At 46.0% G+C, this 14,769-nt stretch overlaps 1 protein-coding gene across 3 annotated transcripts in view; it reads left to right on the top strand.

Annotated features, from left to right (window-relative positions):
* Positions 1–14,769, top strand: part of RARS2 (arginyl-tRNA synthetase 2, mitochondrial) — an 816,998-nt gene that overhangs the window by 530,326 nt on the left and 271,903 nt on the right. For all 3 annotated transcript variants that reach the window (XM_069606382.1, XM_069606383.1, XM_069606384.1), the window contains one exon: positions 14,655–14,731. In XM_069606382.1, coding sequence (XP_069462483.1) covers positions 14,655–14,731 — 77 coding nt within the window. The remainder of the gene's footprint in view (positions 1–14,654; positions 14,732–14,769) is intronic.

The raw sequence follows: 14,769 nt of genomic DNA, 5'->3' as shown, positions 1-14,769 counted from the left end.
TCGCCAACACTCGTACAGAGCTTACACTGGTGGACAAGAGAGAATCTCGCAAGGGGAAAACCCTTTTACGATCCCGAAGTACAGGCAGTGGTGACTACAGATGCATGCCTGACTGGGTGGGGAGCTCACCATCTCCACCACACAGCTCAGGGTCTCTGGTCTCACTCAGTAGCCAAGAACCACATCAACCTGCTAGAGCTTCTGGCAGTATTCCGAGCGCTTCGGGCGTTCGAGCCCCATCTGCTAAACTTGTCGGTGCAGATCCGGACGGACAGCACGACAGCCATGTTCTATTTGAACAAACAAGGAGGGACTCGTTCGCCAAATCTGTCCAAGCTTGCCCAGAAAATCTGGATATGGGCACTCAGACGGAACATCTTCCTGTCATCACAACATGTTCCAGGGGAGCTCAATTCCCTAGCGGATGCCCTAAGCAGAGACTCCCTCCCAGAGGAACACGAATGGGTCCTTCACAGAGATATCGTAGAAGATCTCTTCTCTCAGTGGGGTTTCCCCACTATAGACCTATTCGCCACAAGCGAAAACAAACAATGCCCAGGATTTGCATCCAGGTTCCCCCAGCCAGACTCCCAAGGGAACGCCCTGTGGATGAACTGGTCAGGGATGTTTGCGTACGCTTTTCCACCAACTCCTCTCATCAGGAAGGTGGTGTACAAGATGAACAAGGAATCAATGACGCTCATCCTAGTTGCTCCCATGTGGGCGAGACAACCATGGTTTCCACACCTACGCAGGATGGCGGTGTGCGAGCCCATCAAACTCCCAGCCTGGTACAACCTACTGTCCCAGCAACAAGGTCAAACAGTGCACCAGGAACCCAACTCAATGAACCTGGGAGCATGGCTCCTGAGGTCATAGAGTTTGGCCATCTCAATTTACCACAAAGGTGTATGGACATCCTAAAAGAATCCAGGAAACCAAACACAAGGAACTGTTATTTTGACAAGTGGAAGAGATTCGTTATTTGGTGCCAGAATAAACAAATCAACCCAGTTGATTGCACTCCTTCCAACGTTGTGACATACATGCTCCACCTGCTGGATGCAGGATTGGTTTTTAACTCTCTGAAAGTACACCTGGCAGCCCTCTCGGCTTACACCACATCCCATAACAAGGTGTCGTGGTGGAAAGTACCAGTAGTTAAAGCCTTCATGGAAGGAGTAAAGAGACTTCACCCTCCTATTTCGAACCCACCGCCAGGATGGGACCTTAATGTGGTGCTAGCTAAGCTCATGGGCCCCCCTTTCGAACCCATGCATAAAAGTAGTCTCAAACACCTGACTTATAAAACGGCCTTCTTAGTAGCCATTACCTCTATAAGAAGGGTCAGTGAAATTCAGGCTCTGTCAGTGCAGGATCCTTTCTTTACTATCCACAAGGACAAACTGGTTTTACGCACACACCCTAGGTTCTCACCTAAATTTATATCAAAGTTCCATGTAAACCAGTCCATCGAGCTTCCGGCTTTCTTCCAGAACCCGCAAAGCTCGGCTGAGATGAAACTACACACCCTAGATGTGCGTAGGGCGGTCCTCTACTATGTAAATAAAACCAGACCGCTAAGGAAAACAGATCAACTGTTTGTCTCCGTAGCTACAGGCAGAGAGGGAGATCGCGTCTCTAAAGGCGCTATCTCGAAGTGGATTATCAACTGTATACAGCTGTTACTCTCTTTCTGAAAAAACTCTGCCTTTTACGCCAAGGGCCCACTCTACTAGAGGCATTGGGGCCACTCTGGCTTTCATTGCAAATGTTCCCCTCGACACCATTTGCAAAGCAGCTACTTGGAGCTCTATTCACACTTTTACTCAGCATTACTGCATTGACACTCATTCCAAGACAGATACACAAGTGGGACAAGCGGTTCTAAGACACCTGTTTGCTCATGACCCTTCTCACATCCCACCTCCTTCTTCTGGTACTGCTCGCTAATCTATGCACAGCATGTGATCTAAGCAGATTCCACAAGCCTCAGAAGGGATACATTACTCACCGTAATCGTATTTCTGATGCTTGTATCTGCTTAGATTCACATGCGACCCACCCTTCCTCCCCTCCGAGAGAAGGCGCATGATTGCTTGTAGTCTTACCTTTCTGTCTATCTGCTTGGATTATCTGTACTCACGCTACTCCTCATGCTTCCTCATGTCAGAAAAAATACAATCTGAGGATCCTAGACGCGTGAGGGATCTTGGGTACAGTGGACGTCACACTAGGGATAGTATTACTGGCACGCCTGTGTCGACGCCCATTTTCGAGTTTCGAAAAACAAACTGTAATACTCCGCAGCTTCCACTAGATGTCGGCCTATGCACAGCATGTGAATCTAAGCAGATACAAGCATCAGAAATACGATTACGGTGAGTAATGTATCCCATATATATATATATATATATATATATATACACATTCACTCTTAGAAATAAGATTGCATAGTCATAAAAAATTTGCATTCAAAATATGAGTAATTAAATGCAGGAAAACCAGTTAGTTTAGTTAGAATAATCATAAGCTCAGCTCTCTCTGTTTTATGAAGTCCAACACTAAGATGTATGGAGCCTTGTGCGCAAAATGTCACAAGTTCCAACTATGGTTTGTTCAGAGAAGTTATTTCAGGACTGATGCTGTGGGCTGTGCTGGTGATTTGGAAGGATTTTAAAGTAAGGTGTGTATTTACTTCAAGTCATGTACTGAACTCTATCCAATTCCTAAGATAAGTCCCAGGAAAGGATCTTTATCCCAGGTTTGACTACAAAAGGCCAGACGAGAGGAAGTTCAGCGACAAGGGCTCTACACCCCAGTGTTACCCTTTGGGAGACAGAAGGGACAGAAAGAGGTATGTTCACTTACCCCCTGACTCTGATTGCTCCAGGCGACGCTGCAGGTCTTCCGGAACTCGCTGGGACTCCAATCTTCTGTCCTTGGTCCAGGCGAGGTGAGCTCAGGGTTACAGGTCAGGAGCTGTTCGCTGTTCTCATCAGATGGTTCCAGGTAACTTCTTGTAGACCCCGAATGAAGAAAAGAAGCACACCTCAGCAGTGCAGACCCTTCAGGACACCTCACAGGATTGCAGGAGGATTGTACCAGCAGAGTTCACTACGGTCAGCCAGCAACAAGCAATCTTCCAGCAGTGAACACAGAAGCAGCCCCAGCACATCTTCCTTTGCTGTGAGATTTCTGAAAATAAAAGGACAGGTGACTTATGGCATAAGCAGAAGATCTTGGAAGTCCCAAAGCTCTGCTCGGAACAGTGACGGCTGCAGTGAGATAGCCCAAATGGGAGCTAGTCAGTCCACCGGGTGTTATAGGGAAACTTCCATAGGCCTCTAAAGCATGGATCCATGAGCAGGGGACAACACTGGTTGTTCCCACTGGTCCAAGGTTGAAGCACCAACAAGGGTCTTCTGAGATCAGGCAAAGGAGCAGGCCTTCACCAGGCCAGCCACTGGAGTCGATGCTGGCCACCTACAGGAGTTGTCCTCGGGTTGCTAGTGGGCTGCTCTTCTTCTTCTTGGAAGTCTTGGTTCCAACGATCTATTGAATGGCTGTAGGAGCCCTCGTTATATCCAAGATTCAGTCTGGGAGCTAGCCCAAGCCCACCAGTGGTAAGGATGTGCAACATTCGAACAGCACAGTTTTGTCAAGTTCTGGACAACCGCGGGTCATCATATCTGTCCAGCAACCGACTTTCGGGCACCAGAGGAAGTGGACTGGGACTAGACAGTCCCAGCTCCCACCTCTGGCTCACACACACAAAGCCCACTTGCCCTCCAAAGCAGCAGCTTTCACTGGGCAAGGGCTGATCATATGACATTTCCTGACCTGGGAAGGCAGGAAGAAGACCAAAGAACAAGATGAATATCTCATGACATAGCCTTTGAGGGTGCTAGCCACATTTAGTAGCCAGTTTGATAAATGCAAAAGTGTACAAGAAAAATATAAACTGTGAAAACCACACCACCAACACCAGCTTGTCTTAGCCCCGTTTTCAAAGTTGCCAAAAAGCCATTAGGTTAAAAGCTATAAGGATACAAAGTATCCTAACTGCACTTCATTGTAAGCTAATGTGTGCATACAAGCATTCCAAAAGAGAGACAAAATCTCTCAGTACTGATGGTCTTAGGGACTAGTCAGTTTCCCCATAGGAATGAGTAAAACAGGCCAGGGAACTAAAGCAAAAGGCTTAACTGGCCTTCAAAAATCAGGTCAGAGTTAGAAAAATAAGCAAAAAGACTGGGGGTCCAATAGGAATCTGTGAAGGGAAAGGTGCAAAAAGAAAATCTTTCGTAACAATCGTTGTTGTTTACAAATATATTCAATGGAGCAGTACAAAGTCATGGTCATATTAATGGTTTACTGGGGAAACAGCGTACCTCTGATAATTAATGCATCCCATTTACAGTTCTGAACTCTTAAACGACTCCCTCTTCTACCTTCAAAAAAGTATCACTGCATGTTTATCCAACCATATAACTATCTACTTCAAAACACTTCACTAATTCAGCTGCCCCGGTAAAAAGGCTGAAACGAAGAACGCTCCCAGGGGATGTGATCCATGTTGGAAGTGCCTGTTAAATAAAAATAGATCGAGGCTTGTGGCTCTAATTCATATTAGAGGAACTTGACTTATCAGCCACACTGTATGATATAAGCGACCACATGCTTTTAGAGTCCCTGTGTGTCGAATAACGACTTGTAAGTGGGCAAAAGTACAAGTCTGACACAGTAGTGGTATGTACAACAGCTTGTAAGATCTGAGAGTTGTCAGCAAAGAGTTGATAGAAGCCTTAGCAGGAGATCAGGGCGACAAGAGCTGAAGTATAGAGAATGAACAGAAGTCAACCAAGGACAGACCCTTGGGTCTCCCATCAGTAAGGGGGAGTTGAGGAGGTAAGGCTGTTCAGGACACCTGAATGTTTCTGGAAGAAAAGTATGACGTAAACCAAGTGAGGACCTTATCTCTGATGCCAAGGAAAGAGAATGTAGAGAGAAGGTCAGAATGGTTGACAGTATTGAAGGCAGCAGAGAGGTTGAGAAGAATAAGAATAGATGAAAGGTTTGCATGACGAGCGGAAGAAATTAAGTTGCTGAGGTTGCGAGTATCAAGGAACTCATTAGGGGTCATTATGTTCATTACGGGCCGCCTCATTACGAGGTCTGCTCGCGGGTTCCACTAAGGACGTCTGGTCAGAACAGACGTCCTTAGCGGCACCTGTGAGCAGACCAGGATGCTAACAACGGGTCCGGTTTCTTAAGGCGAGGGATGACAGTGGCTGTCTTATAAGAAGAGGGGAAGCAAGATATGGAGCAACACTGGGAGCAATAGGCTTCACAATGTGTGGGGTCAGTGGTCACACAGGCCTTGAGGAGTAGGGCAAGAATCTCATCACGGTTGGTGGGGCAAAGGAACACATAGTAGCGAGAGAGGAGGGTAGGAGTGGTGGAGAAAAGTGAGCAGTAGGAGGGGATTAAGTAGAGAGGGTATTTTGAATGGTAGACATTTTAGAAGCTTAACTGTGGGAAAACAATAAGGTTAAGTGACATTGTTCAAGTGTTAAAATGGCTAGTATATCTTAACACATAAGCACAATGCTTTGTAAGTCTCCCCAAGAGTTCGTTCAGTAACCAGCAGGTGGTAGGACAGAATTCCATTGTGTGGGGTTCTGCTGTCTCATTTAATCTGCCCTCTGCTCTTTGCTTTTCCCACATTTAATTTTTTGACTTTTATAATTTGTGGATGGTCAGAGGGTCTCCTGCGGACGTCTCTCTTCCAATACATGCCTTTTTTACTCCTTAAGTGTATATGTTGTTGGGTCACTCCCTTTTGTGCCTTAGGGCGATTATTTCACCCTACATTGGTTTTAGTGGGTAGGCTTGTGGCAGCTAACATTTGGTTTTGGCTTGACCAGACATGCAAGTCGATTTACTGCATTAGTAGCCCAATGTAACTTCATGGTTACCATTGGGGTACTAATGTTTTAAGTCCTGCTCGCTGTCATTTTGTTAGGTGCTTCCTTTTGTTCTGGGTAACATGGGCCCAAGATTGCGCCCTCCATGATTTGAACTGGTTTAGACAAGTTCCAAGCCACTACACTTCCAGTGGGGATGGGCCTGTGATGTAGGCTGTTTTATGTGGCCAAACTGATTAGCTGGACCCTACTACGCTTGTTTTAATCCCCAAATGTGGTTGGTTGGGGTGGAAGAAGGCCGCTCTTTTGAGTGCAGGGAAATGTAAGGTAAATCCTTGCTCTTACACTCAGGTCTCCCAGATTTTTGGTAGATGAGCAAGTGTTCTTAGCTGCAGAACGATTTTGGCACCGAGTTTTCATTTTCGATTGTTGGGCTTCCTTCCTTGGCCTTCATTGTCATTCTGCTGGTCCTCTTCGTCTGCTTGGGCCAGGTCTTCCATGCCAGTTTACAGTGGTTTCCTATCAGGGTCTTCCACATTGTTTTTAGAAGCTGCAGCTGTTTGCCACCCCACTAAATCATCCTCTCTTGGCGGCCTTGGGCTCCACCACCGTTGCCCTGCTGCAGGGGCCGTTTATGCTGGTGTGCCATCTATGTTTGCCTGCTGACTCCTAAGGTGCCATGTGACGGGAAGAAAGTTGGTACTCTCCAACTTGAATCAGAAAACTCAATGTGGAAATACTGCAAGACATTTCAAATGCCAATTTCAACGAGTAGAAGTACTACAGTACTGTGGCCTAGATTATGGAGCTTGTGCTGACCATGCATTGCTACACCATAAACGTATTGTAGTCTTAATAAGTAGGCATAGGAATTATCAATGCATGGACCCATCATTTGCAAGCCACTTGATTTTAATATAATTTTTACAATCCACACATCTGCTTTTGAGGAGTCTTAGATTTAGCAAAGGGGGGTTTTTTGTCTTTTAAAGTGGTTCAATACGGTATGCAACTATATTTTGTGGGCTACTGTAGATCAGAATAGGCTGTGATTGGTCGGTGGCACCTAATCCCCAAAGGGTATTGTAACTATAGAGACTAACTGCACCCTTTCAGCTCAGTAGAGCTCTAGGTGGGATCGGTACAACGTCCTTTCATCGCGGGGTGTTTTTTCACAGGTTTTTTTACTGCAGATTTTTTAATGAAAAAAAACTCACCAACATATGTAGGGGGGGTTAGAAAGATATATATTTGGGGTGTGGTGTTCGGGAATAGGTAAAACATTAAAGGGGATGGTGTGTTCGGGGTGGACCCCCCCCAAAAATAAAAAAATAAATGAGTTTTTTCTGTAAGAAAATCCACAGTAAAAAACCCTGCGAAAAAACATCCCACTATGAAATGACATGTAACCGTGGAATCAAGGTGCATTAGAAGCCCACAGAGACTTCTTTGTTAGTGATTCTGGCTTAATATTTTTAATTTAAATTTTGTATGTGATTGACAGGCTTTTACTGGATTGTTCACTCTGTATACCCATAGGTAATAAGGGTATATAAGAACTAAATAGAAAATAATTGTCAGTTTGTTGCTCTGCTGTTGTATTATGCACTCTGTACTAGCATAGAATGCACACTGAGTTTACTCTTACAATCCCCACTCAGTACTTTATAGAAGTTAAGGTGCACGGCATAGCTACCATAATAGTGAACCCAAAACTTTTAAACATAATCTCGTGGAAGGTGAATGGTCTCAGTCACCACATCAAATGGATAAAGGTACTTGTACGCGTAAAACATCTGAAGCCAGACATTTCAGCACACTTAACGGGTGATGAAGCATATAGGTTTCATAGAGTTATGGGTGGGATACGGAAGGCACCGCATTTTCAATAGCAAAGCAAGGGGGTGAGCATATTCTTACATAAGAATTGACAAGTCAGAAAACTGTATGAAACAGGAAAGGACACCATGGCCCGATGGCTTTTGATGAAAGCACACATAGAAGGAATTTCCCTAACTCCCCGTAACGTCTGTGTCTCAAGTGGGGAACTTGGATAATTTTGGCAACAGCTAAAAGTCCATCATCAATAATGTGATCATTGGTGTGATCCTAATCTGGCATTGGACCATGAAACAGAACAGAGCCTAAACACCCCTCCAACTAATCAGGATGCCATGAATGGGCTATGCTCAACCATAAAAGCTGAAGGTGGACTGACATGTGAAGACGCATAACCCATCAGGCTAATACCATTTATACTGGTCTACTCATACTCTAGGACAGTCCTTTTCTTCATGGATTAATCTACCTATTAGATGGCAGCTTGCACAGGCCTAGGCAACAGACGTTTCTGACCATGCCCCCGCTAGCTTCACTATCATGACAGTTAGCAAGGTGGAAAAGTTGCTAATTGCAGAACTCAAGCCACGCCTGTTGAAGGATAAAAAGTGAGTAGACTTGCTGTAAAAGGAAATACCCATCTTCCTTACGACAACCAGTGATGACATGAAGCACTTGCAGACTGTATAGGAAGGCCTGATGGCTTGGATTTGGGTAGGTTTAGAAATGAATCGCCAGGAACAAGCTTGACACAGAAAAATAGGCAGCTGATTATTCCAGTTACCTGAAATAAGTAGAAGACAAACTGAAGAAGAGTGGCGAAGGAGCAATGCTATGAACGGAAAGCTTGGGGCTCATATTTGAAATGAATGGGATGCACACTTGCAAGGCGGAATTGGCCCTGATGTATCTGAAACAGAAATTTTGAGAAGGAGGAGAAAAGAGTGAGAAACTGGTAGCACATGAACTGAAAACTGCTGCACGCACATCTTTGCAATTGGAGACAGCAGTAGAGAAATCTTGACCAACACAAATGCAATCAGCGCAGTTTATGCAGACTTCTCCACCGCGTTCAAAGCTTAAGAGAAACCACAACCAGTATTTGAGGAATACCTGAGTAAGCTAAATATACTGTGTATATCACTTTCACAAAGAGCATTTAAGGATGCCAGAATTAGCCCTAAGGAGATGAGGTGGTCCATTGTGATGCTGAAGTCTGGCACCCCGCCAGGCCTTGATGGCTTTTTTAAAGTTCAGTAAAACATAACACAATGATGTGGGTCAAGAGAGATTTCTAGAATCTGACCTGGAGGACAGATTTTAGGAGGCCACCCTAGTGGTGGTGAACAGGGGAACTCTGAGAGGTTAGCCAAACCCAATCAAGTTAAGCGTGGCGAGCGGTCACGGCTATTCTCAGGAGAGTGTGAGTGGAGTAAGGGGTCCACAATGAGTCCACATAGTGAAGCATACAATAATTCAATTTAGACAGGTAAGTACAAAAGTACTCTTATTTATTATAGGCCCCGAAATACACACTATGAAAAAAATAAGCAGGTAATAATCGGACCCTCCAGTTTATAGAGATTGTGCGATCCAAAATGCTGCGAAAACGGCTTTTTAAAAAATAAAAGTTCAAATACTGCAGTTTTTTGCAAAAACTACTGACATGGGCCAGGTTTGATTGTTTGTTTGTTTATTTATATAGCGCCTATACACAATGTGTTTCAAAGCGCTTCAAGGAGGGGGGGAACATAGGATAATACAGTTACATTCAGTTAAAGTCCTTGAAACAATACAGAATGTGAAAAATAACTATCGTACTAGGCCTGGCGACATTTCAGATAGTGCAAGTGCATGGAACAGATAAGGCAAAGAGGGAAGGGAAAAGGAGAACAAAACAAAGCAGTAACATTACTATGCCTGACGACAGTTGATGTAGTGCAAGAGGTAAACAGGAGGAGGGGTGGGAGGGGAGGTACGGGGGGATAAGAGTGGGGACAAGGTGATGAACAAGACATGCTACATTGCAAATTTGTCGGCGACAAATTAATAGAGCAGGGGTGGGGGAGGAAGGAGAAGACAAGGAGGGGAGGAGGAGAGACAGACAAGCTGCTATCAAAAGTCACAGGAACAAATGATAAGAGTAAGTGCTAAGTTGGGGAAGAATGAGAGGAGGGAGAAAGATAGTGGGGTGAGGAGTAGGAAGGTGGAAAAAGAAGAGGGGTGAGTGGAGGGGTGAGGGGGCAGAAGGCAGATAAAGGGGGCAAGGGGGTACACAGACCTAACGGGGGCAAGGCGGCAGGGGAGGCACAACAGACACTCACAAGGGAAAGGGGGTGCACAGTCACTCAAGGGGGGGCATGGGGCAAACCGACACTAACAGGGAGCAACGGGGGAGCACAGACACTCACAGGGGGGCAAGAGGGAGCACAGACACTCACAGGGGGGGGAAAGGGGGAGCAAAGACACTCACAGGGGAAAGGGGGAACAAAGACACTCACGGGGGGCAAGGGGGAGCACAGGCACTCACAGGGGGCAAGGGGGAGCACAGACACTCACAGGGTGTGAAAGGGGGGCACAGACATTTACAGGGAGGCAAGGGGGCGCACAGACACAATGGGGGAAGGGGCAAACAGACACTCACAGGGGGCAAGGGGGAGCACAGATACTTACGCGAGCATGGGGGAGCACAGACACTCATGGGGGGCATGGGGGCAAGCAGACACTCACGGGGGGCATGGGGGCAAGCAGACACGGGGGCATGGGGGCAAGCAGACACTCAACGGGGGGGCAGGGGGCAAGCAGACACTCAACGGGGGGCAGGGGGCAAGCAGACACTCAACGGGGGGCAAGGGGGAGCACAGACCTTCACATGGGAGCAAGGGGGAGCACAGACCTTCACATGGGAGCAAGGGGGAGCACAGACACTCACAGGGGGGCAAGGAGGAGCACAGACACTCAAGGGGGGGCATGGGGCCAAACGGACACTCACAGGGGGGAAAGGGGGGGCACAGACACTCACAGGGGGGAAAGGGGGAGCAAAGACCCATGGGGGCAAGGGGGAGCACAGACACTCACAGGGGGGCAGGGGGAAGCACAGGCACTCACAGGGCAAGGGGGAGCACTGACACTCACAGGGTGTAAAAGGGGGGGGCACAGACATTCACAGGGAGGCAAGGGGGAGCACAGACACTCAACGGGGGAAGGGGGCAAACAGACACTCACGGGGGGCAAGGAGGAGCACAGACACTCACAGGGGATCGGCGATCTGGCATACCGTGGTGGACAGGGTTAGACAGGGCCTTAGGAGTGGGCCTTGTGAGGAGGGCCGGCCAAGCCTGCCGGCCTTCCCATTGGCCCAGATGAACAGGGCTACAGCCAATCAAAGCCCCCCAGCAGCACCATGCCCAGCACCCCAGTGCAGGCAGATAACACGGCCATCTTGGAATGGCGAATTTAGCAAAAACGAAATAAGGCACACAGCAATTGCAAACAGAGGATTCCAATAAAATACACCCCAAAGTAGGATGTTAACAGTGCCAATGCAGGCAGAAGTTAGGGTATAATTGAAAGTCACCTTAAATGCGCCGTTGCGCGCCGCTTCGGGAAACCCAGTATTGTGGAGCTTACCTTGCTAAATGTCCGTGCCTCACTGCAAGGGAAATCCGAGGCTGATGTTGCCAGAGAGTTGCAGCCGCACAGGCAACCACGTCCGAGGGAGGAGAAAGAAACAGAAGAGAGAGGTTCTCAAACTTTTTTTGATGCAAGAAATTAAATGCACAAGCACATCTCATCACTTGCACCAAAATAAGAGCAGCCCAATCCACAAAGGACATCTGAATGGGTGCTTTTTATATGCACCCTTTTAGATGGCCTTTTTCACCCCTTTGCACGTATCAGCGGGCGTTTCTGTGCATTTAAAAGCACATCCCAAATTTTCAAACAAGATGCGCTTTTAAATGTGCAGAAATTGTAGGCGACCCTATGCGCCTGCTTTGAATAGGCTCACGGAGGGTGCAACTGCATGACCCCATCATTACATTTTTTGTTTTTTTAAGCGTGACAGCAGAGTTGTGAACCGCTGCTGTCTCACTTGCATTTCTGCTCCTCAAATGTAATAGAAATGCTTTTTTTGGGGTGTTGCATTTTACAACGCATCATTTGCCCTACAGCCCAGTCCCGTGGAAATGCGCAGGTCACCTTTGAGAACAAGGTGACCTGCTCATTCCCGAAAAAGGGGTTATCTAAGAATAGCATATCCTCGGTTATATTTTTAGATGCCCTATTTTTGGAGGATCTGGGTCAAAATATCATTTTTAAAAAAATGATCACAATATGAGAGAGAAATGAGAAAGGGGGAGTGAAGGGTGAGATGTGGAGTGATAGGCAAGAAAGCAGAGGGAGAGCAGTGGGTCAGAGGGGGCAGCGGGGGCACAAGAGCAGAAAGGAAGTAGTGAAGAGGTGGGCCATAAATCAGAAAGGAGCAGAGGTACAGAAAGTAGAGGGAGCATGTGCTCAGGGGGAGCAGTGGGCCAGAAAGCAGAGAGGGAGCGTTTGGCAGGAAAGAGATAGTGAGCTGCAGATTGGGAGAAATGACGAGGGAAGAGTGCAATGGAATGTGGGAAAGGATGCAAGGTGAGGAATTAGCACAAAAGAATAAAGGACTGTATACTGCCAGAGGAAGAGGTTCGGGGATGCAAGTTGTGATGGGGAATTGGTGAAACGTGTGAGGTCTGTTAAGTGAGAGATGTGTGGGTGTTTTGGGGATTGGAGAACATAGAAGGGGAATATTTTTCAGCATTTCAACTGATAATGAACAATACAGTTAATAATATTAACTAGGCATGCACATTAAACCAAAAACGTAGCCAACACAAACACTGTTCTGGCAAGCCAGACGTATCTGGGGCTCTTCCTATTAAATTTATACAAAAGGTACAAATAATGACACCCTGGCTCGCTTGTAGTCTTGCACACTGCCTCTTTCCTGTAATGTGGCAATGTTACACCCACCAGTCAATTAAAGAAAATGTGCTGCAAAAATGTTGCAGTAAGTAAAGGTTTGTGCTGCAAAATTTGCCATTTCATGCTGCAAAATTTGCCATTTCATGCCACAATATCCTGGAGGGTCTAAGTAATATCACGCAATACTCGATTATCAAACATTTATACAGTCACATTTAGTTTTGTAGGAATGCATACAATACCTTAGACAACTAAAAGAAGGTAAGTAGTGATGCAGTAGAATGAAACCAGTTCACAAGAATTATGCCCTAACTTTATACGTCCAATCCCTGTGATGTATGGGGCCTTGTTCACAAAAGTCACAGCACTTCTTCTTAGGAGAGGGGGCTGATGTAGGAACAGTTCTTGTGGTGGTGAAATGTTTCAGAAGATATTTTACAATGTTATAGGCCAGTAAAATTATATTACTATCTTTTAAATTCAAGCTCTTGGATGTGATGATCAAAAAGTGATGGAATGGAATAACCAAAGTTTATTCTAAGGTTTGTTCTAAGGAGAATAGGGGGAGGTGAATACATTGCAATTACTGGGTGTCGCTGCAGGTAGGGTTTTCCCGCCATTGATTCCAGTAAGAGGTGCCCAGGAGCTGCGGGTGCAAGGATTCTTCTACTTGGTTCCAGGAGCAGAGTGGAACCCTTTGTAAAGAAGAAATGCAGAAGACACTGATGTAGACCTCTTCGGGACACTTCACCAGACGGGGGAAGGTGAGTTCCAGCGACGTCTACCGCACACACGAGCAACAGCAGGCGTCTTTCCAGTCGCAGTTGGAGACCTTCCAGAGCTGGATCCCTTGATACTGGGACTCTGAAATTTGGCAGAAAGGCGACCCACAAACTCACGATAATCGAAGTTCCGGCGATGAACATGGAACGGCAAAGATTCTACTGAGGTAGTCCACTGGAGAGCTGCGCAGTCCACCAGGTGTTCCAGGGATGCTTCAAAAGGCTCAGAATGGCTGGATCTTTGAGAATATGCTGAGACTGGTTGATCCCACCAGTCCATGCACAAGGGGTGGGTGTGTCTGTGTGCGTACGGATAACACAACTCTTCTCCGCCCTATGTATCTTCACCATTTGTATTAGTATTTTATTAGATTGGGATTGCGCTTTTGCCAAAGCACTTAACAGACTTTTAAAACGGTACAATTTAAGTTTACAATTTGAGGAATTAAATGAAAAAATTAAATGAAAAAAGATGGTGTTTCAGACGATAGCCAAACAGTGTAAGAGAGGAAAGTGACAAAATAGGAAGTGGAAGTTGATTCAAATTTTTTGGTGCAAGCTGGGAGAATGAGCATACATGAGATTGGACATAAGAGGGATAAGGGGCAGAAGAAATTCAGATTCATATTTCAAGGATCGAGCAGAAAGAGACCCGTTCAGATGGATAAGGTGGAGTGCAGGCCATGCAGACATTTAAACAAAATGCTACGAAAATGGAAAAGTAAACTCCTAAACTAAGTCCTCTCTTGCCCCTAATAGGCCACCTATCCCTCTTTATAACCAGCGCCCCTCTCTCTAAATTGTTAAACACAAAATGTAGTGGGGGATCCTTGCCAATTATGTTGAGGAACCATGTTTCAATCTAGGGTTCTCTGTACATTGGATGGAGGCGTCCTCTGTGCCTCATGTTGCACCCTTATTTATTTCCTCCTCCTTTCACGCCTTTTTTTCTCCTCCTTTTCTCTTCCCTTCTTTTCTCTTTCTACCTCTTTATTAAAGCTTTGTAAATCCTGATTAGGTTAAATTTAATAGATTTTGTTTGAGAGAGCGTCTTAAATGATTTGCCCCATTATGAATGTTTGTCTCGTTCAGTGGTCTAAGGAGAGGGTTCATAAACCTACATTTGTTTTATTCTAAGACAGATAAAAGCCAGGAAACTCACTTTCGGCACTTGTTCCATGTGTTGCAGCTTATGGGGTTTGATTGGGCTGAAGGGTAAGTGTTTTATTTTCGTTCTATTTTATTTTATGTTA

Source organism: Ambystoma mexicanum, chromosome 4p (assembly GCF_040938575.1).
Source record: "Ambystoma mexicanum isolate Mex_15411 chromosome 4p, UKY_AmexF1_1, whole genome shotgun sequence".
In the NCBI taxonomy this organism is placed as follows: domain Eukaryota; kingdom Metazoa; phylum Chordata; class Amphibia; order Caudata; family Ambystomatidae; genus Ambystoma; species Ambystoma mexicanum.
The sequence above is the reverse complement of the archived record's forward strand: the minus strand, read 5'-3'. Positions and strand labels throughout refer to the sequence as shown.